Source organism: Astyanax mexicanus, chromosome 12 (assembly GCF_023375975.1).
Source record: "Astyanax mexicanus isolate ESR-SI-001 chromosome 12, AstMex3_surface, whole genome shotgun sequence".
Classification (NCBI taxonomy): Eukaryota; Metazoa; Chordata; class Actinopteri; order Characiformes; family Acestrorhamphidae; genus Astyanax; species Astyanax mexicanus.
Genome location: NC_064419.1, coordinates 34,036,700 through 34,063,422, shown reverse-complemented (window position 1 = coordinate 34,063,422; position 26,723 = coordinate 34,036,700). Strand labels below are relative to the sequence as shown.

General features: G+C 39.4%; 1 protein-coding gene across 1 annotated transcript in view; it reads left to right on the top strand.

The window, feature by feature from the left end:
- Window positions 1–26,723, top strand: part of ipo11 (importin 11) — a 115,548-nt gene that overhangs the window by 61,636 nt on the left and 27,189 nt on the right. Inside the window, exons 23-28 of the mRNA XM_049485502.1 lie at window positions 7,609–7,688; window positions 8,299–8,379; window positions 16,939–17,034; window positions 18,842–18,955; window positions 19,095–19,216; window positions 26,258–26,353. Of these exons, the coding sequence (XP_049341459.1) occupies window positions 7,609–7,688; window positions 8,299–8,379; window positions 16,939–17,034; window positions 18,842–18,955; window positions 19,095–19,216; window positions 26,258–26,353 (589 nt within the window). The remainder of the gene's footprint in view (window positions 1–7,608; window positions 7,689–8,298; window positions 8,380–16,938; window positions 17,035–18,841; window positions 18,956–19,094; window positions 19,217–26,257; window positions 26,354–26,723) is intronic.

The window sequence follows — 26,723 nt, the reverse complement described above, 5'->3', positions numbered from 1 at the left end:
TTGTTAGTGTTATTGCACTGTTATTATAATATTACTGCATTACTATTTAAGGGAGAATCATAACAGGGCTGCAGTAAGTTGTAAATTGGTCATACATACATTTTTTTTGTTAAATGCAGGATTTTATTGGGTTTCTGGTGTTTGAAGTGCTATTACAGTGTTATTACAATGTTATTGCTGCATTATTACTGTTAGAGAAACATTACAGTACTCCAAGGTTTATAATTTGCCATACAGGTTACAGTTTTGGGTTAAGTGCACAGATGTATTAAGGTTTTTGGCGTGTTTGTGTTTATTACAATGTTATTACCGTATTATTACAGTAAAGAGGTATTACAGTGCTATGAATTTTATTTTTGTTTAAGCTGTGGGTTCCAAATTTGTCCAGTATGTATTGTCAGTGTCAAACAATTCCGATTCCATTCTGATCTGTGTGTGTGTGTGTGTGTGTGTGTGTGTGTGTGTGTGTGTGTGTGTGTGTGTGTGTGTGTGTGTGTGTGTGTGTGTGTGTGTGTGTGTGTGTGTGTGTGTGCGTGCGTGCGTGCGTGCGTGCGTGCGTGCGTGCGTGCGTGCGTGCGTGCGTGTAAGCATAATCTATGAGCTTTTCCAGTGCTTTCTAGAGGAAGGCCAGTATTCCCAGTTCCCATCCAACGCCTAGTTAATCTAATCATTCCTTCATTAAAGTTAATCAGGTGAGCTGCTGTGAGGAGGAGGGGAATACAGGGAGGGAGAAAGAGAGAGAGAGGGAAGAATGAAGGGCGAGAGAGATAAAGACAGAGAGGGAAGAGTGAGAGAGGGAGGCAGCCTGGCTCTTCTGCTCGTCTCTCCTCTCTATGAGAAGCTCCAGCAGAAACAGCATCTTTTCAATTCTGTCTCATGAATATTCATCTCGTCAGAGTCACCCCGGTGACACTGGAGTGCAGGGAATTCTGGGTAAACACCACAGGAACAAACAAGAGTGGAGTGGAGGTCAGAACAGGGGTCAACTAATACATACTGAACAACAGCTGAATATGGTTCTCATTCAGGGCTTATTAAACGTTGCACTATATCGCTAGATGATTGTGAGCATTTCTGCTAATGAGTGCAATCAACTGCTTCATGTTGCAGCCGTTGCAAAGATGACGCAAATGACTGAGATGTGCAAATGCACACATACAGCTTGTCTAGAGCCTGTAGAGGAAGTATTGGCTAATGAAAATAGTACTCTCTTGAGCTTGGAAATAAACATGACCCCTCTATTGGCTCTATGCCTAATGTCAGGCATAAGCTAGAAGGTAATATAACCCCCCAGCAGTGTTGAGCTGTGGTGCAGTGGAACCAGTGATGGCTCTACATCCAATCAACCAATACATTTGGGAATATTTTGTCTCTCAAATCATTTCACACTATTATTTCCAAGTGAACAGGTCGTATTTGCCTGTGTTGCTGTGGTAACTGCTGAGGTCGGTGTTTGTAGCTAATCATTGGTGCTTTTATTAGACCCCTGCACTTCCGTCACTCCGGATTTGAAAAGGTCATTGTATGTTGTTATATTTGACACTAGGGCTGCACAATATTGGAAAAAAATTCCATTTCAAATGTTCTTTTTTCGGCAATATATATCGCGATATTAAACTATGCAGGCAGGGTCCATGACGTCACCAGCCCTGCCCCCACCTGCGCTCTGTCTCACATCTGGACCGTTCAAGAGCCAAGACAGCGTCGAGCACTCAAAACCCGAGGAAAACAGCAAAATAACAGTAATCGACCCTCTAATCAGGCATTTAAATGGCTTTTTCAAAGCTAAATAAGAGCGTTTTTCTGGGATTCAGCTCTAACTGCAAATATCTGCGCTGCAAAACTGTGCTGTACTGAGGTGCACAGCTTTCAACACGTGCATTTACAAGCACGTGCCCAACCATGTGGATGGAGGCCATGTGGGTACCTTGTATTTACTCCTGCACACACCCCTCCTGCACTCCCCCTCCCCCTCGCGCTTCTCAGGCAGCAGCAGCCTGCCACTCACACAGACACAGAGACAGCGCTGTGTATCTACTTCTTGTGTCAAGAATCCAAAAGTTGTGACATGATGTGTTTGATTTAATTGCCTTAAGTGACAGCACACATCCTGCTATTTGAAAATTGTGCATGTGCACATCGCGATGACGATGCTTAAACAATATATCGTGCAGCCCTAATTGACACAAAAAAACATATTAAAGTACGATTTTGGCAAATCTTGGATTTTATATAGTTTTTGTGGCTGTCTGTTGGTGTTGTAATAAAAAAAAATGCTAGCACAGAATCAAGAGTCAAGACATAAAACCAGGGAATATCAAGACCAAAACATTTTGCAGACCAGTCCAAGTCAACGCTGAGACTGGGAGGGGCCAGGGAGGGGCCAAAACAAGACGAGAGCAAGATCAGCTTCACATTATATCAAAACATGTATCATTATCATTACTCTACACACACTGTATTGCAAGCAAGTATTTGCGTGTCTTTCTTCACACACATATGAACTAGAGTGACATCACATTGGATTTAACATGATGTTGGCTTTCCACAAGGTTTAGGAGTGTGTTTATGGCAGTTTCTGACCATTCTGCCAGAAGAGCATAGCATTTATGAAGTCAAACACTGATGTTGGACGAGAAGTCTTGGCTCACAGTCTTTGCGCTAATTCAGGTTCTTGCATACCAAACTCACTCATCCATGTCTATATGGGCCGTGCCTTGTGCACTGCTGCACAGTCATGTTGGAAGAGGAAGGGGCTGTCCCCTAACTGTTGTCTCAAAGTTGGGAGCATGAAATTGTACAAAATCTTTTGATGGGTTACTTTCTGTGGAATGAAGGGGCATACGTCTTGGCTTACAGTCTCTGTGCTAATTTATGTTTAAGGTGTCAGATTCTTGCACAACATACTCGCTCATCCATGTCTTTATGGACCTTGCTTTGTGCACTGCTGTGTAGTCATGTTTAAAGAGGAAGGGGGCGTCCCCTAACTGTTGTCTCAAAGTTGGGAGCATGGAATTGTCCAAATTCTCTTGATGGGTTCCTTTCTCTGGAACTAAGATGCTGAGCCCAATTCCTGAAAAACAAACCTCACACCATAATCCCCCCTCCACCAAACTTTACACTTGCAAAATGCAGTTAGACAAGTGTCGTTACTCTGGCAATTGCCACACCCAGACTCAAAAATCCATCAAAGTCCATAAAAAAATTGTCACTACAGAGAACACCACTTTGTCCGATGCTCTGAATTGTATTGCTTAGATGGAGCTGCTCAGCCATGGAAACCCATTCCATTAAGCTGTCTATGCAGTGTGAAGGCCACATGAAGCTTGGGTTCCCTGAGACCGAGACAAGGCTGATACCAAATAAGGTCAAGACCAAGAAGAGACCGAGAAGAGACCAAATCCACTCGCTTTTGGTCTTCAAATCGATGTGCATACAATCTTGATATGGCAAAATCAGATTGGGGCTGCTAGACTGAACATTGCCTAATACCCTTGTTGCTTAATGCAGTCAGATCCTCATGGCCTTACTCCAAAATCTAGTAAAAAGCCTTCCACTGCAGAGACAGTTATTCCAACATAAGCAGAAAAAAACTCCCTTTAAAACCCTTGATTTTGGAAGAAACATTGATTGAGCCGGTGTCTGTATACTGTTGTCTCTGTTTAATAGGACTCAGTAAGTCACAGTTCTTTCCTTGAGAGATCTCATGATTTAGTAAATATTCTATTATTTATATTGTTATTATTGTTGTGCTTCCTTTCTTTGCTGATTGTGATCTGACAGTGAGACGTGCAGAAGATAAAATCAGGTGTTATAATATCTCAGAATGTAATCCCCCATAAACCCTCTGAACAGCAGGCAGATCACAGCAGCGTCGTAGCGTCTCCATTGATTTCCTCTGAACGCTGTTTACAGAGTAAAGAGGAGGTAATGGAGCCGAGAGTCGGCTCTGTAAATCTGCTCTTTATGAGGGAGGTCTTTGAGGCATTTGAGGGTGATTACCAGAACATTAATGCACTGATCCAGATAATCCTACCGCCTCTCAAACCAGATCCCTGAAGAACAAAGCCTGTTCCGTCCTCCACTGTTCCTCAGGAACCTTCGGTAATCCCTTGTCCCTCTGGTCCATGTTGAATAAGATAATGAACCAGAGCTGTGATTAGACTCCATTAAAGAACTTCCCTTAACTCTTAGGTTCCAACAACATTCTTCAATATTCATGCTTGAATATTAGTAGTGTGTTATGATTCTCCACCAACATCCACCTCTGATCTCCACCTGCCACTCTCTGTTCATTATAAGCTACTTATTAGCAGCCGAATACAATCAGCTGGTCATTAAGAGCTGCTAATTAACGCCCAATTACAGTGACGAGCTGCTGTTTGTCAACTGTTTGTCAACTGCTGTTTGTCAACTGTTTGTAATAAGCTACTAATAATTAGCCAATCACAGTCTGCTGGTTGTAATAAGATACACATAATCAGCTTTTCATGGTTAGTAGGTTGTAATGTGCAAATAAATATCAGCCATTCAAAGTCAACAAGTCATAACGAGCTACTAATAATCAACCAATCATAGTCAACAGGTCGTAACGAGCTACTAATAATCAGCCAATCATAGTCAACAGGTCGTAACAAGCTACCAATAATCAGCCAATCATAGTCAACAGGTCGTAACAAGCTACTAATTATCAGCCAATCATAGTCAACAGGTCATAACAAGCTAGTAATTATCAGCCAACCATAGTCAACAGGTCATAACAAGCTAGTAATTATCAGCCAACCATAGTCAACAGGTCATAACAAGCTAGTAATTATCAGCCAACCATAGTCAACAATTTGTAACAAGCTACTAATTATCAGCCAATAATAGACAACAATTTGTAACAAGCTACTAATTATCAGCCAATAATAGTCAACAGGTCGTAACAAGTTACTAATTATTTCACATTTACGGCATTTATGACAATGTATTATTAGCCAATCATAGTCTACAGGTTGAAGCAAGCTAGTAATTATCAGCCAACCATAGTTAAAAGGTCATAACAAGCTACTAATTATCAGCCAATCCTTGTCAACAGATTGTAAAAAGCTAGTAATTATCAGCCAATTATAGTCAACCGGTCAGGACAAGCTACTAATTATCAGCCAATTGCAGTCAGCTGATCATTAAGAGCTACTTATAGTCAGCCAGTCACAGTCTACTGGTTGTAACAAGCTACTTAATATCAGCCAATCCCAGTCAACAGGTTGTAACAAGCCTCTAATTATCAGCCAATCATAGGTAACAGGTCAGAACAAGCTACTAATTATTTTAAGTTTACATATACATTTACGGCATTTATGACTGTGAATTATTAGCCAATCATAGTCAACAGGTTGTAACAAGCTAGTAATTATTAGCCAATCATAGTCATTAGATCATAACAAGCTACTAAATATTTTACATTTACGTATACATTTACGGCATTTATGACTATGAATTATCAGACAATCATAGTCCAGGTTGTAACAAGCTACTAACTATCATTAAAAGCTACTAATAGTCAGCCAGTCACAGTCTACTGGTTGTAATGTGCAAGTAGTTATTAGCCAATTGTTGTCAACCACAAAAAGATACTATTTATCAGCCAATCACAGTCAGCTGTAATGCTGTAATGTGCAAATAATTATCAGCCAATCATGGGCAACCAATTGTAATAAGCTACTATGTTTAGTTAATCACAGTTACCAGGTCGTGACCTATTTAGCAAGTCATGGTTAAATGGTTGTAACAAGCTATATAATTATCAGTCACATTAACTTGATCATAATGTGCAAAAAATAGTCAGCGAATCATAGTTAACGTCAGCTGGCCATAACAAGCTAAAAATGATTAGCCAGTCACAGTCAGCTGGTCATAACGAGCTACTATTAATAGTTACTAATCATCCTTAGTACTTATCTGTATTCTTATCCTAATTAAAATGATAAGAATAAAATAAGAGCAGTTATTCTATGCTGTTAATCTTCAGGGTTTGATATTGTTATTATTTACAGTTAGATACTGTGTTTGGGAATTGCAGAAAGATCAGTAAGTAATAAAGAATAACAATAACATCCTGTAGTGAATTAAGTCAGCACTGCTGGTGACAGACGCACACACACACACACACACACACTCTTACAAAGATTGTGTGGCTCTGTTCAGATGACAGTGCAGTTAGTGGAGGGAAGTGTGTGGTAATGAAGCCCCTCGCTGATTATCCCCCAGCTGTTGATAATCAAACACCTTCAATTACATCATTATATAATTACATCATTATATAATTACATCATCTAACTGCTGCCTTTCAGCACTCCATAAGATTTCTAACAATAACCTAATAATGCATATACATTCTGTATGATGAGTAAGAGACAATAACACACACATGCATACTGCGTAACACATTCAAGACAACTCTCTCTCTCTCTCTCTCTCTCTCTTCACTACATATGGCTAAATAATATATAGAGACATTATTTAATTAAGATTTGAGTGTTTTTTTTTTAATGTTTTTGGAACAGTTGTCAGTAGTGAGGTTCAGGCACATTATATAATGTTCTAATCAGGACAATTAGAACATTATATAAGACAAATTGGTACTTTTGGCAGTCTGGGCAATGTGCCAAGTCCTGCTGGAAAATGAAATCCACATCTTCATAAAAGTTGTCAGCAGAGGGAAGCATGAAGTGCTGTAAGATTTTCCAGGAAAACACTGCACTGACTTTGGACTTGATGGAAACTTCAGACTAGACCTCAAGCAGCTTGGACTGTGTGTCTCTCCACTCTTCCTCCAGACTCTGCTCCCTAGATTTCCAAATAAAATGCCAAGTTTACTGAAGGTCAGTGATGGTTTGGAGAGACATGTCATCTGCTAATGTTGGTCCACTGTGTTATATCAAGTCCAAAGTCTACTAAACGTTTACTAAATAACTAAAAATATGTTTTTCTCCATAGTTTTTTCTTTAGACTTTAGTGTTCATCTACAATGCAGGATATATTAAAATAATGAAAACAACAAAAAAAAAAACACTTAATTTAATGAGTGTCCGAACCGTACTGTGTGTGCGACTGGTAATGTTCAGTATACTGATTTAGAACTATTGTCTGTTGTCTTCTATTATCTTGATTGTGTTCATTTCATTGTTTTTAAGTTTTTAGTTGATTCAGCAAACGTGAAATATTGAAGAATTTGAGTGCAAGTGTGTCCAAACTTTTGACCGGAGCCGTTCTTACAGAGCTGTTGTTACAAAAGAAGCTGCCGTGTTGACAAGTGTCTCCCCTAACAGTCTAACTGCAACTCTTTCGCTGCACAGAGTACGGCTGATTTAGCGATTCATCATAGCTAGAAGTGACAGAACCCCCCGCTATCCCCCTCCTCCGCTAGCGTCTGCCGTTTCAGAGCGCCGGAGCCGAGGGGTCGGAAGAGTTCCGAGCTGTTTTGATTCTTTTTTTGAGGTGAAAAATGACTCTTGCTTTTCCTCCCCTCCGGCTCTGCCGTTCATCCTCCCTCAGAGCCAGATCTGTCTCAGCGCTGATTTCCCTCCAAATCACTGTTATTTTTTGTGTTGTGCTCCGTTTCAGAGCTCAGCACGGAGAACGTCAAGACCTGTTTCCAGATCGTAAACGCCTACACCTACCTCTCAGCCTCTGACTTCCTACAGGTGAGCTAAAAACACAACCCTGGGTTTATTAAAAGAGACCGAGGCACCCTGAGGTAGATCTGAATTACAGTTAATTGGATCTAGCTTTAATAACAGGCTGTAGTCCTGTATCTGTTTCTCTGCGTATACTTTATCATCTCACTTGCACCCTGTAATTCTGTGGTCTGGATCCCACAGGATGACCACAGAGCAGCTATGATTTGGGTGGTGGGTCATTGTTGGCACTGCAGTGGGTGTAGTTCTGGTTTGAGGGGGTCAGACGCAGAAGTGCTGCTTGAGTTTTTAAACACTGTTCGCTCACTGTCCTCCACTCTATTAGCTAATAATAACTCTAATAGAGTTATTATTAGCTGATCCACTGTGTAGATGTAAAGTCAGAGAAATCAAAAAGCTGCACAGTTTATGTTCCTCTAGTCTCTAGTCATTCATCAGTGGTCGCAAGAGACGTTCAACGAGACGCTGCCCACGAGATCCCCAGCCTGACTGTAGCCAGTTTTCAGCCAGACAGTATATGATGTAGTGTGGATCTGAATTGGCCATTATATGATTAGTAGCTGATAATGAGTAAGTAATGTGTAATTGATGAATAAATGACTATTTGATGTTTCAGAACTATGGTGAAGGTCTCTGCAGATCTTTCTGTGAATTGCTGAAGGACATCACAAACGAGGGACAAGTCCAAGTGCTGAAGGTGCCTCTGACTCCCTTACTACAATTCTGCCTCACTCCCTTACTATCTTACTGCCTCACACCATCACTCCCTCAAAGCTTTACACTGTTTTATTGCCTTTCTAATACACTCTATCACTGCCTTGCTCCCTCAAAACCTCACTCTTTTATTGTCTCGTTTTCTCAATACCTCACTCAATGACTACCTCACTCCCTCAATACCTCACTCTTTCATTGTCTCATTTCCTCAATACCTCACTCTATGACTACCTCACCTCACTCCCTCAATACCTCATTCTACCACTGCCTCACTCCCTCAATACCTCACTCGTTCATTGTCTCGTTCCCTCAATACCTCACTCTATGACTACCTCACCTCACTCTCTTAATACCTCATTCTATCACTGTCTCACTCCCTCATTACCTCACTCTATCCCTGCCTCGCTCCCTCAATACCTCACTCTATCACTGTCTTACTCCTTTAATGCCTCACTCTATCACTGCCTCTCTTCAGTCCCTCACTGTCTTTCTAATTCACGCCATAAGTCTCGCTCCCTCATTACCTCACTTTATCACTGCCTTGCTCCCTCAAAACCTTACTCTATGACTGCCTCACCTCACTCCCTCAATACCTCATTCTATCACTGCCTCGTTCCCTCAGTACCTCACTCTGTCATTTCCTTGCTCCCTCAAAACCTCACTCTGACTGCCTCACCTCACTCCCTCACTGTCTCTCCTCATTCCCTCACTTTCTTTCTTCATTACCTTACTGTCTCTTTAATTCACTCTAATTTGCTTCAAATCACTGCCTTGCTCCCTTAATACCTCACTCCATCACTGCCTCACTTCATTTCCTTACTGTTTTAATTCATTCCCTCACTGTCTCTCTTCATTTCCTCGCTGTCTCTCCAATTTATGCCATCACTTTCTCGCTCCCTCACTACCTCTCTATATGACTGCCTCACATCACTCCCTCACTGTCTCTCTTCATTGCCCTACTGTCTCTCTAATTCACTTCATCACTGCCTCGGTCCCTCAATACCTCACTCTATCACTGTCACACTCCCTTAATACCTCACTCTATCACTGCCTCATTTAATTTCCTTACTGTCTCTCTAAATTCTTTTACTGTCTCTCTTAATTTCCTTACTGTCTCTCCAATTCACGCCATCACTGCCTCGCTCCCTCAATACCTCACTTTATCACTGCCTCACTTAATTTCTTTAATGTCTCACTAATTCACTCTATCACTGTCTGACTCCCTCAATACCTCACACTATCACTGCTTCACTTCATTCCCTCATTCCCTCACTATCTCTCTAATTCACACAATCACTCACTCACTGCCTCTTTTTCTAACTCTCTTGCTTTTATCTCTGCCCCCATCACTTGCTCATGCCCCCCATCCCCCTCCACCACCCGCCCTGCCTCTCTGTCCTGTGGCCCTGACCCCACCTTCTGGTGCATGAGTGTATAAATATGCTTTTTGGCACATGCCCTTCCACACACTGCTCATTTGCATCTGTCTACTGATAAAAGTGTGTGTGTGTGTGTGTGTTTGTGTATGTGGTGTAGCTGGTGGAACTGGGTTTCCTTTGTAGCTTCTGGGTTTATTCCACTGTGAATTACACTTCTTACAGCTGATTGATGTGTGTGTGTGTGTGTGTGTGTGTGTGTGTGTGTGTGTGTCTCTCTCTCTCTGGAGGCAGAGGGTCCGGAGCTCTGCAGGCTCCCGCTGTGTAAACGATCCGGGGTGCTGAGAGGAATATTATGGGATAAGAGCTCAGAATAAACTAACCCACTTTCACAGATCCGAAAGTATTCGGACACACAGCTGTAAATTCTCTATAGACAAGCACTGGCTGATAGAATGTTCAATAAAGCCCCCAGCACTGAGCTGTGGAGCTATAGAATCCTCCAACATCTAAAGCTCTCACTCTCAGAGCTGAATGCAATCAAATTCTCCTCACAGCAATGTTCCCATATCTAGTGCAGAGTCTTCTGTAACAGAAAAAGAGGTCAGCTAAAGACCCTTGATTTCAATTGTAACCACTGTCAGTATTGATTACAGATAATGGCATTAAATGATGAAAGTAGGATGGAGCTGTTTTACTGTTGATGATGATCTTGAATATTGATTTATTATTAATAGGTTTCTCAACACTAACATATTAATGCCTGCCATTAATCTGCAAACGTCATCAAAAAAATCATGTGACAAAATACCATTAGCAGTTTTATTTAGAGATATAAACACAACAGCTATTACTGACGAGCTGACGCCCTTTTTTTTAACACACTCACACCCACAGAGCTGATCGCATGTTCCTCTTTTCAGGTTGTTGAAGGTGGAATATGGAGCTACACTAGTGTTCATTTCCTTAACCTAGTAGCCTTAATATTAAGAGATTCTAATTTAAAACGCATATGATTATATAGTAATTAATTATTATTCATTAATTAAATCATTTTATAATCATTATTTACGATTAATCACAGTATTCAGTTTTGATTCTTCAGATATATGTTTATGTATATGTTTTAATCAATTGACATCACTAAGTATATCAACCATTTCTCCTTTTTGGAAGGAATCAGCTATTTTATTTGCTAGTATACAACCCCAGTTTAAAAAAAATAAATAAATAGAACACAATCATTTGCAAATCTCATTAGACCCATATTTGAGAGTCAAGACAGGGCAATAAAAAGCTGGAAAAGTAAACGGTCTTATTATTATTAAAAATCTACGTATGACTGGGTATAAAAAGAGTATTTCAAAGAGGCAGAACCTCTCAGAAGCAAATACGGACACATATCTGTGAAAACAATGATGGAACAATTTCAGAAAAATGTTCCTCAAAGTAAAATTGTGAAGACTTTGAATGTCCCAACAATTACGGTACATAATATCACCAAAAGGTTACGAGAATCTAAAGAAATTCCTGTGCACAAGGGTAAAAGCAGACAGCCAGTCTTACCATAAACATTTTTACTTTATCAGCCCAATGATATTATTATTGTTAAGGCTGTGTGTGTGGTTGTGTGTGGTTGTGTGTGGTTGTGTGTGGTTGTGTGTGGTTGTGTGTGCATGTGGTGAAATGTTGCTGTGTGGTAATTTTAGAGCTGGAATCTCTTGGCAACTGATTTTTAAACCTCAGACAGCTGTCTCTCTGTGTGTGTGTGTGTGTGTGTGTGTGTGTGTGTGTTTGAGGTGTTTAATTGAAAGCATTAAGCCCAATGTTATCAGGCCCCTGCAGTGACACTGCTACTGGATCTGCATGAAATAATGTGTGTGAGAAAGAGAGAGAGGGTATATGTGTGTGTGTGTGTGAGAGAGAGAGAATGTTTGTGTGTGTGTGTGTGTGTGTGTGTGTGTGAGAGAGTGTGTGAGAGCAAGAGAGAGAGAACGTGTGTGTCCTGTGTGTTAAACAGCTGTAAATTTAGTTTAGCAGGAAAACGCTCACATCCAGTCTGGTCAGCTTCCAGCCGTCTCCATGGAAACAGTCACACCGTTAACATCTGTCAGTCAGTCAGAGGCGGGGTTACTGAGGGAGGGTTGTGGTGTATCAGATTGACCACACTGAGTGAACTCAGCAGACCTGCTTCAGAAACCACTGCAGCTGCTGGAGTTCTGAATGTTTTATACTTTGTATTTAGTCTACAGGAGAGACCACCAGTTATTCGCCCAGTTTCACTACCAGTTATTCTACCACTTATTCCACATTTCTTCCACCAGTTTCACTACCAGTTATTCTACCACTTATTCTACATTTCTTCCACCAGTTTCACTACCAGTTATTCTACCACTTATTCTACATTTCTTCCACCAGTTTCACTACCAGTTATTCTACCATTTATTGAACCACTTATTCTACATTTATTCTACCAGTTTCACTACCAAGTTATTCTACCATTTATTCAGCCACTTATTCTACATTTATTCTACCAGTTTCACTACCAAGTTATTCTACCATTTATTCAGCCACTTATTCTACATTTATTCTACCAGTTTCACTACCAGTTATTCTACCATTTATTGAACCACTTATTCTACATTTATTCTACCAGTTTCACTACCAAGTTATTCTACTATTTATTCAGCCACTTATTCTACATTTATTCTACCAGTTTCACTACCTGTTCTTCTACCATTTATTCAACCACATATTATACATTTATTCTACCAGTTTCACTACCAGTTATTCTACCATTTATTCAACCACTTATTCTACATTTATTCTACCAGTTTCACTACCTGTTCTTCTACCATTTATTCAACCACATATTCTACATTTATTCTACCAGTTTCACTACCTGTTCTTCTACCATTTATTCAACCACATATTCTACATTTATTCTACCAGTTTCACTACCAGTTATTCTACCATTTATTCAACCACTTATTCTAGATTTCTTCCACCAGTTTCACTACCGGTTATTCTACCATTTATTCAACCACTTATTCTACATTTATTCTACCATTTTCACTACCTGTTCTTTTACCATTTATTCAACCACTTATTCTACAAGTTATTCTACCAGTTTCACTACCAGTTCTTCTACAGTGTATTAAGTTATATATTCTACAAGTTATTCAACAAGTTACACTGTCAGTTTTTATACCAGTTCTTCTTACCCTTGTTCTACAACTTATTAAATTAGTTCCTCTACCAGTTATTCTACAAGTTATTTAACCAGTACCTCTACCAGTTATTCTACAAGTTTTTCGACCAGTTCCTCTATGTTATTTAATAGGTTCATATACCAGTTATTGTAATGATTTCTCTGCCAGTTCCTCTACCAGTTCTTCTACCAAGTTATTCAGCCAATTCCGCTACCATTTCTTCTACCAGATATTCAATCGGTTCCTCTACATGTTATGTAACTGGTTCTTCTATCAGTTAATCCATATTTTTTTCTGTTAGTTCCTCTGCCACTTCTTCTACCAGTCATTTAGTCAGTTTCTCTACTTGTAAATTAACCGGTTCTTTTACCATTTATTTATCTGTTTTCTCTGCTAGCTCCTCAGTCAGCTCTTTTACCAGATCTTCTTCCAGTTTTTTTTTTTTTCACTATTTCATCTACCTCCTGTTCAGGTTTTACTACCAGTTATTTTAGCAGTTGCTTTACCAGTTCATTTGCCAGTTATTGAACCAATTATTCAGTAAATTAATTTACTACTTCCAGTAATTTTACCAGTAAATCCACCAATCCTGTTACCAGTTTTATCTCTTTAAATCCAGAATTAGCCAGTTTATGGGCTGGAACATCTGGGCTGAGTTTATTCACGCTGTTCCCGGATCAGGCTCAGTGGATCCAGTGCAGTCGCGTGTTCACTGTTCCAGATTGTTCTGTGTGGGAACAGCAGGCTGAGAGAACGCTCTGAGCCTGCAGGGTGTGCAGCCTGACAGCTCAGTGACACAGCGGGGAAATACACACACACACACATTCACACACACATATACACACACAAAACAAATACACACTTATAACAAATACAGTCACTTCAGTCAGATTACAGTCAGATGGCTGTTAAAGTTACAGTAGTTGATGATGAGTGATCCGAGAATTAGATCTGAATTCTGTCTGAATGCAGATTGTAAACTTTCAGTCCTACAATAGAATGTGAAGAGGAATTCTTATGTATCTGGTATGAAGTCATAACCGTCTGGGATAGCAGCCACATAAAAAAACACTGATTTTCCACACCTCATCAACCACCTGAAACACCCTAGCATCCAGCTTGGATGTCATAGCAACTGTATAGTAACATACTATCAATCACCTGAAACACCATATCATCACCCAATCTCCCTTAGAAACACTCTTGCAACTTCCTGTAGTACCACATTAACCACCTAGTAACCATATGTGATATGTGAAGGCATCCATTTAGCAACCCCTTTATCTGTACTGTAAGAGATAGGTACAGTATCTCAGGTGGGTGTTGATATGGTGTTCCAGATGACGGGAACAGGAGTGTAGCTAGTGTGCAGTTGCTGTGGGGTCTTGGGGTGATGCTAGGGTGTTCCAGATGGTTGCTATGGGGTGGAATACCAGTTGCGATGCTATCTCAAGCAGTTATTATATAGCATTTATAAGTGGTTGCTGGGGTATTCCATGAAATGACAATCATGGTTCAATTTTCTTTCAGTAATAGAAGCTGTTACTGCAGTAAAGGGGGGCATACTCCCAACTAATACCCTTGATTTCAAGGGGAACCAACACTTTTGGACTGTGTGTGTGTGTGTGTGTGTGTGTGTGGATGGACGGACGCAGTGCCGTTTTAAAGCTGAAGGTTGAAATTGAGGCTCAGTTGCCGTGGTGATGATCTCCAGCCTTTGATGATGTGGAGGACAATGGGGGGCTAACTGAGGGATTTGGAGAGGAGTGCTTTCAAACCCCCCGGCCATCAGTCTACAGGATTACCCAGCATTCTTTTCTGTTATCTCGCTCTGAATGGGAGCCGGAGCTAGACAGACAGTGCCACAGTTTACCTGCAGCCCACCTCTGTCAGAGCTCAGATCACTAACACACTCATTATTCACAGTCATGTGTGAAGTACAGTGTTTATTAAGACCCCCGCTCACCGGACACGCCATGCTGTTTCTCATATATTTGAGACCATAGTTTTTAATGGATGTTAGAACCAGCATTCAAACCCTCCACTTTATTGCTCTTTATTGCGAGGCCTGGCACGGTGCTGTGCAGCATGGCCAGTGTGTGTGGCATGACCGCCTTCATAATACATGTAAAATACAGTGTTTATTATAATAGGAGTAACGTACAGTGTACAGATATTAGAGTATTTGTCAAGTACATTCTGGAAGACAGTTAAAAGTACAGAGTTTATTGGAATATGGTTCAAGCGCAAAGTACTGTTACAGTATGTGTAAAGTATAATGATAATTACAGTATTTGTAAAGTAGTGTTACAGAATGTGTAAAGTACAATGATAATTTCAGTGTATGTAAATTAGTGTTACAGGATGTGTAAACTATAGTGTTTCTTAGAGTAGCACACTTCATTAAAGCTACAGTGTTTATTATAGTATTTATGAATTATGTTACAGTATAGGTAAAGTAGTGTTACTGTATATCTAGTGTTACTGTATGTGTAAAATACAGTGTTTATTGGAGTATTTGTAAAGTATGTGTAGTGTTACAGTAGTGTTACGGTATATGTAAACTACAATGTTTTTTTTTAGAGTATTTGTAAAGTATTGTGTCTTACGGTATTAGTAAAGTAGTGTTACACTATGTGTAGGTACAGGTACACTATGTGTAGGTACAGGTATAAGGTACAGTGTTTTTAGAGAATTTGTAAAGTACTGTGTGTTACAGTATGTGAAAGGTAGTGTTACAGTATGTAATACTAGAGTGTTTAAAGTATTTGTAAGGTATTGTGTGTTACAGTGTGTGTAAAGTAGTGTTACAGTCTGTGTAAACTACAGTGTTTATTGGAGTATTTGTAAAGTATTGTGTGTTACAGTACTTGTAAAGTACTGTATGTCACTATATGTAAATGAGTGTTACGATATGTGTAAAGTGCAGTGTTTATTAGAGTATTTGTAGGGTATTGTGTGTTACAGTATCTGTAAAGTAATGTTACAGTATGTGTAAAATGCAGTGTTTATTAGAGTATTTATAGATTTGTGTTACAGTACTTGTAAAGTACTGTATGTCACTGTATATGTAAATTAGCGTTACGATATGTGTAAAGTGCAGTGTTTATTAGAGTATTTGTAAAGTATTGTGTGTTACAGTATGTGGAAAGTACTGTTACAGTATGTGTAAAATACAGTGTTTATTAGAGTATTTATAAATGTGTGTTTTACAGTATATGAAAAGTAGTGTTACAGTATGTGTAAACTACAGTGTTTATTATGGTATTTGTAAAGTACTGTGTTACATTATGCGTAAAGTAATAACAGTTTATTAAATCTACAGTTTTTATTATAGTATTTATAAATTTGTGTTACAGTATTTGTAAAGTATTATGTGTTAGGGTACGTGTAAAGTACAGTGTTTATTATTAGACTATTGGTAAAGTATTGTGTGTTACAGTATTTGTAAAGTAGTGTTACGGTATGTGTAAACTACAGTGTTTGTTACATTATGTATGATGTACAGTACACTCTACATGGAAACGGGAAAGTGGCCTCATGGTTCATCTCATTTGAACAGAAAGTTACAGATGTCTGTAGATGTCTGTGTAAACAGTGTGAAAGACTACAGCAGCAGTAAAACTGGTCTGTCTGTCCGTCTGTTTGTCTGTGTGAGTGGAGCTGACTAACCAACACCAGTCTTAGACAGCAGAGAAGAACAGAGCAAGGTGACACAGAAGTAAATACAATGGGCAATATTAAGGCCAGCAAACAACATCATTGTCATGGTCATTTATTTTATGATAAGTCAGTAACGTCATTTTCGCATCAGGCCTACTTATTGGAGTATGTGATGGGTGTAAAGTATTGTTTAATACAGTATGTGTAAAGGCAAGTGTTTATCTGAGTATGTGTAGAGTAAAATGTGTGTGTGTGTGTGTGTGTGTGTGTGTGTGTGTGTGTTTTGTTCAGGTGGTGGAGATTGCGCTGAAAGTGAGCCCCCTGTTGGCCCCCCATGTGTTCCAGCCCCTCCTCCCTGCTGTGTTTCGGGGGGTGTTGGAAGGAGAGGTGAGTTTTCTCCTGACCGGACTGACCTCATCATTTCAGCTCAACCCTTACAGTGACCTGTTTACACTACATTTATTTATTTATATATTTATTTATTTTTAGCTCCACGCTTGAGTACAGCACCATATGCTGTCTGAACCCCAATCGCTTCTGAAACACATTTCATTCATTTTGTTAACAGAAGATACGCTTTTTAAAAATCATGTAAAATGTGACGTTTTCACAGTGTGATATAAACAGTGCACGCTTTTGAGAGTTTAATGAGAGTAAAGGTCCTTTTACATCAAATATACATTTTTTGGGCAAACCTTCACACCAGGCCTGACTATATTTTGTTCCATGAAGTGGAGAACTGTATAGTTTGATATTAAAATTGAAGCTGGGCCATAGAGGGCTTCCAGGCAGCTGCTTCCCAACACAACAACCTCTGTCCATCTGTCCAGCCGTCAGTGAAGAAAGGGGCTGGCATGCACTGCACTGGAAGCCTCAGTAGGTCGGGCCCTGGCGATTATCAATAAATTGTGTATATATGTGTGTATATGTATGTGTATATATATATATATATATATATATATATATATATATATATTTTTTTTTTTTTTTTTTTTTTTTGTAGTGGTAAAAAATTAGCAAATTCTGATTTTATTTCTGACCACAGACGTGATTTCAGATATGTCTATACAGACACCCAGTCAATAATAGGCATATAAGAAAATATTGATGTATTTGATGTATATTGTGATATTTTGTTTTAAAAATTGGTGTCCGACACTGTTGTGCTTAAACCCCGCCCACTATATAGCAGTGTTGTACTCTGTTGTTAGAGCCCATTGTTCTGATTGCTTAAAAAGTATTCACATTTTATAAATATGATTCTTTGACAGACTGGAAACAATTGCAGTTTATCGTAGAGTATCACATCATATTGCAATGTATCCTGATTTTTTTATGGTGCTAAATTTTTGCCAATACACAACCCTAGTCAATAAGTGTACAATCTGCAAGCTTTCCAATTTTCTTCAATTTATCTCAATGAAATATCATCCCCAATTGGTTGCACAACAACTTTTTATCATTGTTGCCATTTAGCATGATGACATTGCGACACATCTCTAATTAGACAATTCACTCCATCATACATCATTTTTAGACTTTGTATAAAATATTATTATAAATACAGCTCTGGAAAAAAATAAAAGAACACTTCAGTTTCTGAATCAGTTTGTCTGATTTTGCTATTTATAGGTATATATTTGATTAAAAGGAACATTGTTGTTTTATTCTATAAACTAAAGACAACATTTCTCCCACATTCCAAATAAAAATATGGTCATTTAGAGCATTTATTTGCAGAAAATGAGAAATGGCTAAAATAACAAAAGAATGCAGAGCTTTCAGACCTCAAATAATGCAAAGAAAACAAGTTCATATTCATAAAGTTTTAAGAGTTCAGAAATCAATATTTTAGTGGAATAACCCTGATTTTTAATCACAATTGTCATGCGTCTTGGCATGTTCACCTCCACCAGTCTTACACACTGCTTTTGAATAACTTTACGCCACTCCTGGTTCAGACATTCAAGCAGTGCAGCTTGGTTTGATGGCTTGTGATCATCCATCTTCCTCTTGATTACATTTCAGAGGCTTTCAAATTGGTAAAATCAAGGTAAAACATCAAGTGGTCTTTTTTTTGTACATATAAAACCAGTTTCTGTGTGTACGGGCCTTAAATCTGATTTAAAGTGAATATTGTAGGTTATTATAGATAATATGGTGTGTGTGTGTGTGTGTGTGTGTGTGTACACAGCGGTATCCTGTGGTGATGTCAGTGTATCTGGGTGTGATTGGTCGGGTTCTCCTGCAGAACTCCAGCTTCTTCAGTGCTCTGCTCTCACAGATGGCTATAGAAAGTAACCAGGAGGTAAGCGACACCAGTTAAAGGAACTCTGATCAAACAGGTTCTTTATAAAGGACCAACTAAATATTAGAAGTTTTTTTTTTAAATCAGTATCAGATACAGTTGTGTGTAAGAGTCTGACCTGGTTTCTCCTGCTCTGTAGATGGACCAGCTGTTGGGGAATATGATTGAGATGTGGGTGGACCGAATGGACAACATCACTCAGCCTGAGAGAAGGAAACTCTCCAGCCTGGCTCTGCTGTCCCTCTTACCATCCGACAACAGGTGGGTCAGTGAAGCTTCCACTGCTGCTTCCCCTCAGTCCAGTTTGTCCTCTACAGTCTGAAAGAGGCCTTTTTAACCTATAGTTTTTCTGCTACATTAAATAAAATGCATGTTAACAGTTTTTTTTTTTAAAACAGAGGTGCCTCAGAGAATTGTGTTGAGGTATTTCTGTCTTATACTTTATTTTTCATTCATTTTAAAATGTCTGGTTGTGTTCTCAAGTATGAATGAATGCCATGTGAGCTTTTTTTTTGTTTGTTTGTTTTTTGTGAAAAAAGTGCTCAGATGATCCATTATAGCGGTGCTTTAGCCCCACCGTGGAGGAGTAGATGGGGAGAAACAATAGGATTTCAGCTCTTGCTCATGAATATTTATACATGCAAACATTTCGCCTCTGATTGGCTGACAGCACTGCGACACCAGAAAGATAAGCCACAGTTAGAAACGTTTTAAATTAACACTACACTACACTAATACATTAATTACAGTTTTTGCAATGTCATATCTTACTTTACAACATGTGTAATGCCCTGCTAGGTGCAGTTCAGCCACTGACCTAATCTTAGAGTCACTGTAAAACGCGAAATTTACCGGAGATCCTTTGTTAACACACAGCGGTGGGTAGTCTAGGTCCAGAAAGTAAAAATGTACCCCTACTGAGCTGGATTTTTACTTTAAAAAAAGTGTAAACAGAACTGTTTTAAACATACACACCTACCTATCTCAGTTGTACTTCGCTGGTGGTGTTTCATAGACAAATTCCAAAAACCATTTGTTTCTTAGCTCTCAATGACTGGGCAAACCATATAACACTGATGTGTTATTTGCACAAATAATACAGGAACGCTGGGAGCTCCTGTCTGACGAGACTGTGTCAGCTTTCAAGAGCCAAGGTGGGCGAGGCCATGAATTCACGAATTGACATAGACACGGTGCTTTTTCTGATCGACTTTAAAATGTTTTCTGAACATTTTCTTTTGTTAGCTACTGCAGACAATAGAAGTTCAGAAACTGTTTCATGTGCAGCATGCATATACAATTTAAAGAGACCTATTGTATTTCACAAAGAAATAAAAGTGGAAAAAGTGGAATTTAGTTGAAGAACACCGGGACGTCTCTAGTTGCAGGACTGTTTTAACATAGTGTTGGGCTGTTAAATTGCCTGTTAGGAAGACCAACAGTGATATATTGCGTTCTCTCCACCGAGCCAAAAGTGGGAAGATGATGCCATTCTGAGTCCCTTTATCCCCATCAAGTTTCATTCCCGTCTGTTGATTCTTTTTCTTTCTTTTTCTTTTTTTTTTTCTTTTCTAAACGATGAGTGTATTTTGAGCTGTAAGATGCTGTCTCAGCCGGGGGTTGCTAATACAGTAACTCATCCAGCTGCATCTTCTTGCCCGTTGCTGTGTTCCTTTGGAGCTGAGAAATTGACCAGTTGTTAGTTCACCGAAAAGTGAGTAGAGGAGTAATTAGTGTGCTTACGCAACACCTTTAAATGCAGTAGAAATCACGAGAAGTAAAGCAGAGGGGTGATGTAATATCCCTTTAAGAAGACTAACACCACTGCAGATCCACCGCTCTGTGAATTCACCTTGGAAGGAGTTCCTGTGGCTGTGGTCCTGATTAGCTGTCAGCTGCTGCATTATTAGCGTGATGTAAAACTGCGGCCTGTCGCCGCTCTGACCTCTGGTTAATGATGTAGCGCTACATAACTCTGTTTACATTATAATACACTGCCACGTTCAGGCCGTATTGAAATATCGGGGCAGCTGATAGTTTCAGACGTGACTGAGCGGCTCACGGACCCCGCGCTCCATCTCCTCTTTCCTCATTCCTCATAACGCATTGGACTGCATGGCTCCGGTTCCCTCCGAGCGCATTCTGGCTAAAAGCCTGCGCTGGAGGACGGCGGTAATGGTGTCATCTGGGTGCGTAGCACTGGCACACTGTCACATTAAGGGAAATTACTCTATCGTTTGGGAGGAACACAAGTTTTCTCCTCCGTTCCTCGGTTCCTCATTACAGGAACCTGCCGTGTAAAAGCCACCGTGGCTAGGGGCATGACCCAGCACCCAGCGCGCTGATGGAGGAGAACCTACAGCTGTTCATTACGCTGCTTATTATCCATTCCTTCACTCCAACAGATGGCTCTTATTTAGGTACGGCAAACAAGATCCAGGACAAGGAATGAGATCTCGGACATGTTCTTCTGTTTTTCTGCTTTACAAAGAGTTTACTTATGCCCATTCCTCCAGATTTATAAGCACTTATCAATATTTACCCTAATGAGAGACTATAGATTCTTTTCAGTGTGCATCACTGTCGCATTTAAAAAAAAAGTGCTTTGGAGGTACAGTATGTTGTGTGAGAAATGTCAGCTCCTGAATGCAGTACTGCTCCTTTCAATAACTGGATACCCCTCTAGCGAGTACATTACAGTACAGTAAGAATCAGAACACAGCAGAGCAGACAGTATTTTTTTTAAAAGTTGGTTGATTTCCAAAAATGTCACACTAATGAAAGACAGACTGTAGCTTCACCTCAGTCTGCATCACAGTAACATTTAGATCATTTCTTTAAAGGTTTTTGACGCAGCATCTTCTTAATCAGTTCAGACTAATTTATGTAGATTTATGTGAGAAGTTCCGGCTCACGAATAAAGCTCTGCTATTTTCAATTTTCCACAATGGACATCATCTTTCCAGTGGAACAGTGTGTCCTTTTTCTGTGGTGTTAAAGGAAGCATTCAGCAGTTTAAAAATGTTCTGCTCATTTGTTCATTTCTCTTTTCCACAGTGTGAACATCTGGTCTCTTACTGTACTTGTACTCAACAGTCCCTCATTAATTCATCCATTATTCTAATTCAACTCTGTCTTTAGTGAAGTTTGCTTGTTTCCACCTGGTTTCTCCCTTCTGTGTTACTTCGGTAGGTGAACATACTTTTATCAGCAAAAAAATGGATCAACAGGGATGACAGGAATAAAAAAATTGGTGATAAATCATGACAGACTGTCTTGTATGGATTTAGAATGGCAGCAGGTCATCTTCAGTGGCAAGTCCTGCGATTTTCTTGATTGAGACGACCAATCTCATGAATCCATGAGTGAAAGCAGACTAACATCGTGGTCCTAACTTTTCTAAACCAACACTTCAGTGCATTATTCTACCAGGATGATGCTTGTCCACATAGAGCTGCCATCTATTAACACATCACCCTTACTGCAAAATATTCAGGAACTGTGTGAAAATATTCACTTTGTATGGGATGGATGGCATATTATTAATTGATTGTGACAGCCAATCAGACAGCGTTGAACTCAATGTGTGTTTTTTAATTTATTTTTGGTTCATACATTCAAATTTGTAGAATGTGTACATGTGTAGTATGTTATAATGCTACGTCTGCTATAGCAGTTTAGACTAAGTTATGGAGAGTTGTGTGACTTTTAGTTTCAGCTCCTGAATGCAGTACTGTAACAATAACTGGATACCCCTCTGGAGAGTACATCACTCAGCTAAGTAAAGTACTTTAAAGACTCTAACATTCTTCATAGAGGAAGCAAAGTACAGTATTTGGCCTCCTTTTGCCACATTTCAGGCTTCAAACATAAAGATATGAAATTGTAATTTTTTTGTGAAGAATCAACAACAAGTGGGACACAATCGTGAAGTGAAACAAAATTTATTGGATATTTTACACTTTTTTAAGAAATAAAAAACTGAAAAGTGTGGCGTGCGATATTATTCGGCCCCCTTGCGTTAATACTTTGTAGCTCCACCTTTTGCTGCGATTACAAGTGGCTTGGGGTTTGTCTCTATCAGTTTTGCACATCGAGAGAATTTTTGCCCATTCTTCCTTGCAAAACAGCTGGAGCTCAGTGAGGTTGGATGGAGTGATCATGGGTCTCTTGGCTGCATCTCTGATCAGTCTTCTCCTTGTTTCCACAACAGTATCTCAGACCTGCCTGTTGTGTTTCTTGGTCTTCATGATGCTCTTTGCGCTTTAAACAGAACTCTGAGACTAACACAGAGCAGGTTCATTTATACAGAGACTTAATTACATACAGGTGGATTCTATTTATATATTTATCACCATCAGTCATTTAGGTCAACATTGGATCATTCAGAGATTTTCACTGAACTTATGGAGTGAGTTTGCTGCACTGAAAGTAAAGGGGCTGAATAATATTGCACGCCCCACTTTTCAGTTTTTTATTTGTAAAAAAAAAAAAAAAAAAAAAATACAACTTCATATCTTTATGTTTGAAGCCTGAAATGTGTTAAAAGGTTGAAAAGTTCAGTGGGGGCAGAATACTTTTGCAAGGCAGTGTAAATGCTTTTAACACCCCTAACCAGATACCCCTTTTAGGAGTGCATAAATCAGCCCAGTACAATGAGTATCAGTTCACAACGGAGTGGACAGTTTTTGTAAATGTGGTTAACTCCAAAAAGTGCAATGTATGGGACATTACAGAAACCCTGCCTGACAATTTATTAAGAAGTTTACCTGGAAAGTTTAATGTGGCATTCATCCCTGTCCTCAGGTATTTCCAAAAAAACTGATTGTTTATTATGTAGTTTGTTGGGCTCCTGGGCTCCCCGACAGGTGTGGAGTGTAATTCACTTTACACCACTGCAGTAAATACAAAGCACACTTTGAGGGCTTTTCACAACCAGCCTGAGAATTAGAGAAATGCTCTTTTGAATAAAAGTAGCATATAGACTGAGACAGTAGAGTAATATTGCTGGATTTTACACAAATCATCCATCAACATTACAATGTTTTAATTGGTGATTAATTAGTGTTTTTACTTTTTCTCTTAGTGGAGTTCTCTTGGTATAGTTCTCTTGGTGTTCTCTAAGTGTTGAACCAGCACTGTGCTGGAGCCCAACATGATCATTCTCAGAATGACAGTGTTGGTATACATGCAGCACAACAAATTATTATTCAGATTATTAATATTAATCATGATAATAATAAAAATAATAATAGAAGCCAGCAGAATTTGTCCTGCAGTGAAATGAATTGCGGAGCTCTGGTCTGGCTGAGATTCGGGTTTATCCGGGCCGCTCGGTCACGTCTGGGAGGAGCGATAAGAAATCTTTAATATGACGCCTCTTTGATGGGTTACCATAGCAGCCATGCTAGCTGCAATATCACCCCATCCTGATAAGACCTGTATTATGCTCCAAAATAGTTATTAAAGTAGTACTGTTATGAAAGGTGTGAGGGAGGAGGAGTGTGTGTCAGGTGGGGTGGCAGTGTGTGTGTGTGTGTGTGTGTGTGTGTGGAGGGTCCTGAAAGACTGATCCCACTGGACTCATTGTGTTGTAGTGTATTCATACTGCATACGAGTGACTGATCACATAATCAGTTATCATCAGTTGACAATTAGTGCAATAATAGACCAACTAGTCTTTCACTGTACCTCATCATAGCACCACAGTTATACAGAGTAAAGTGTTATAGAGCGCCCCCTACTCTTCCTGTAGTGTATTACAGTCTGTCAGAATGAGCAAGCGTATCATATGTTCATTATAGAGCATCATAGAGCACCCCTTACGCATTGTGAAGTGTATTAAAGTCTGTCAGAATGATATTGTGGATCATATGATCATTATAGAGCACCCCCTATGTTTTGTATAGTGTATTACAGTCTGTTCGAATGAACATGTGCATCATATAAATGTTATAGAGCATTATAGAGAACCCCTTATGCTTTGTGTAGTGTATTACAGTCTGTCAGAATGAGCATATGGATCATATCAACATTATAGAGCATTATAGAGCACCCTGTATGCTTTGTGTAGTGTATTAAAGTCTGTCAGAATGACTGTGTGGATCATATCAACATTACAGAGCATCCCTTATGCTTTGTGTAGTGTATTACACTCTGTCAGAATGAACATGTGGATCATATGATTAATATAGAGCATTATAGAGAGCTCACTACACTTCCTGTAGTGTATTACAGTCTGTCAGTATGATGTTGTGGATCATATGATCATTATAGAGCATTATAGAGCACCCCTTATGCTTTGTATAGAGTATTACAGTCTGTCAGAATGAGCATGTGGATTATATGTTCATTATAGAGCATTGTAGGGCGCCCTCTATACTTCCTGTAATGTATTTCAATATGTCAGAATTATCTTGTGTATCATATAAATATTATAGAGCACCCCTTATGCTTTGTGTATTGTATTATAATATGTCAGAATGAATGTATGGATAATATTAACATTATAGAGCACCCCTTAGGCTTTATATAGTGTATTACAAGTTGTCAGTGTGTTTGTGAATCATTTAATAATTATAGAGCGATATAGAGCACCCCCTTTGCTTTTTATAGTGTATTAACGTCTGTCAGAATTAGTGTGTGGATCATATGATTATTATAGAGCATTATAGAGCACCCACTACTCTTTCTGTAGTGTATTACAGTCTGTCAGAATGATTTTAGTGGATCTAATCAACATCACAAAGCATTATAGAGCACCCCCTACTCTTTCTGTAGTGTATTACAGTCTCTCAGAATGAGCAAGTGGACCATATGTTAATTATAGAGCATTATAGAGCACTCGCTACTCTTTTGGCAGTTTCTTACAGTCTGTCAGAATGATCTTGTGGATCATATGATCATTATAGAGCATTATAGAGCGCCCCTTATGCTTTGTGTAGTGTATTACAGTCTGTCAGAATGAGCATGTGAATCATATCAACATTATAGAGCATTATAGAGCACCACCTATGTTTTCTGGTGTATTGATTACCAGTAAGTTTATATAATGAAAATGTCATTATGATTTGAAGTAAGAACAGGTATAATATCAGTTTAATGCAGAAAATAAGCTGCTTTTTAACAAAAGTGTTTTGACAAAGTGAAGGTATTTATAAAAGGTGCCACTCAGAGACCCCCACCCCCAGCACTGTTCTTCAGTGGCCTCAGTGTCAGACAGGTGTCAGACGGGTGTCAGACAGGTTGGGGGGGTTGTTTTGTAAGCGCTGAGTGAAGCTAACGTTAGTGTTCATTTCTCAGCGTGATTCAGGACAAGTTCTGCGGCATCATCAACATCTGCGTGGAGGCTCTGCACGACGTCATGACTGAAGACCCCGACTCTGGAACGTTTAAAGAGTAAGTCTCCGTGTGTGTGTGTGTGTGTGTTTTTCTGTGTGTGTGTGTGTGTGTGTGTGTGCGTGCAAGGCAATATGTGTGAGTAATGGGGTGTAAAATGGCAGGCGAGCGTTCAGTGATGGAGTGTTTGTGTTGGTGTGTGTCGAGAGCCGTCAGCTCAGAGCTCATGATTTGAGGTGCAGGGCGGCGAGCGAAGTGTGAAATGATCACAGAACGGTTCTAAATGTTCTTCTGGAAGTTTGTATCTGCCGAACTCTGAGCGCTGAGTGATGGTGATGTCCTGCATTATGGAAATGCATTATGGATATGCATCGCTTTTGTTTTGGTTTGTGTGTATATATATTTTTTTAATCATATACATCCATGTGCA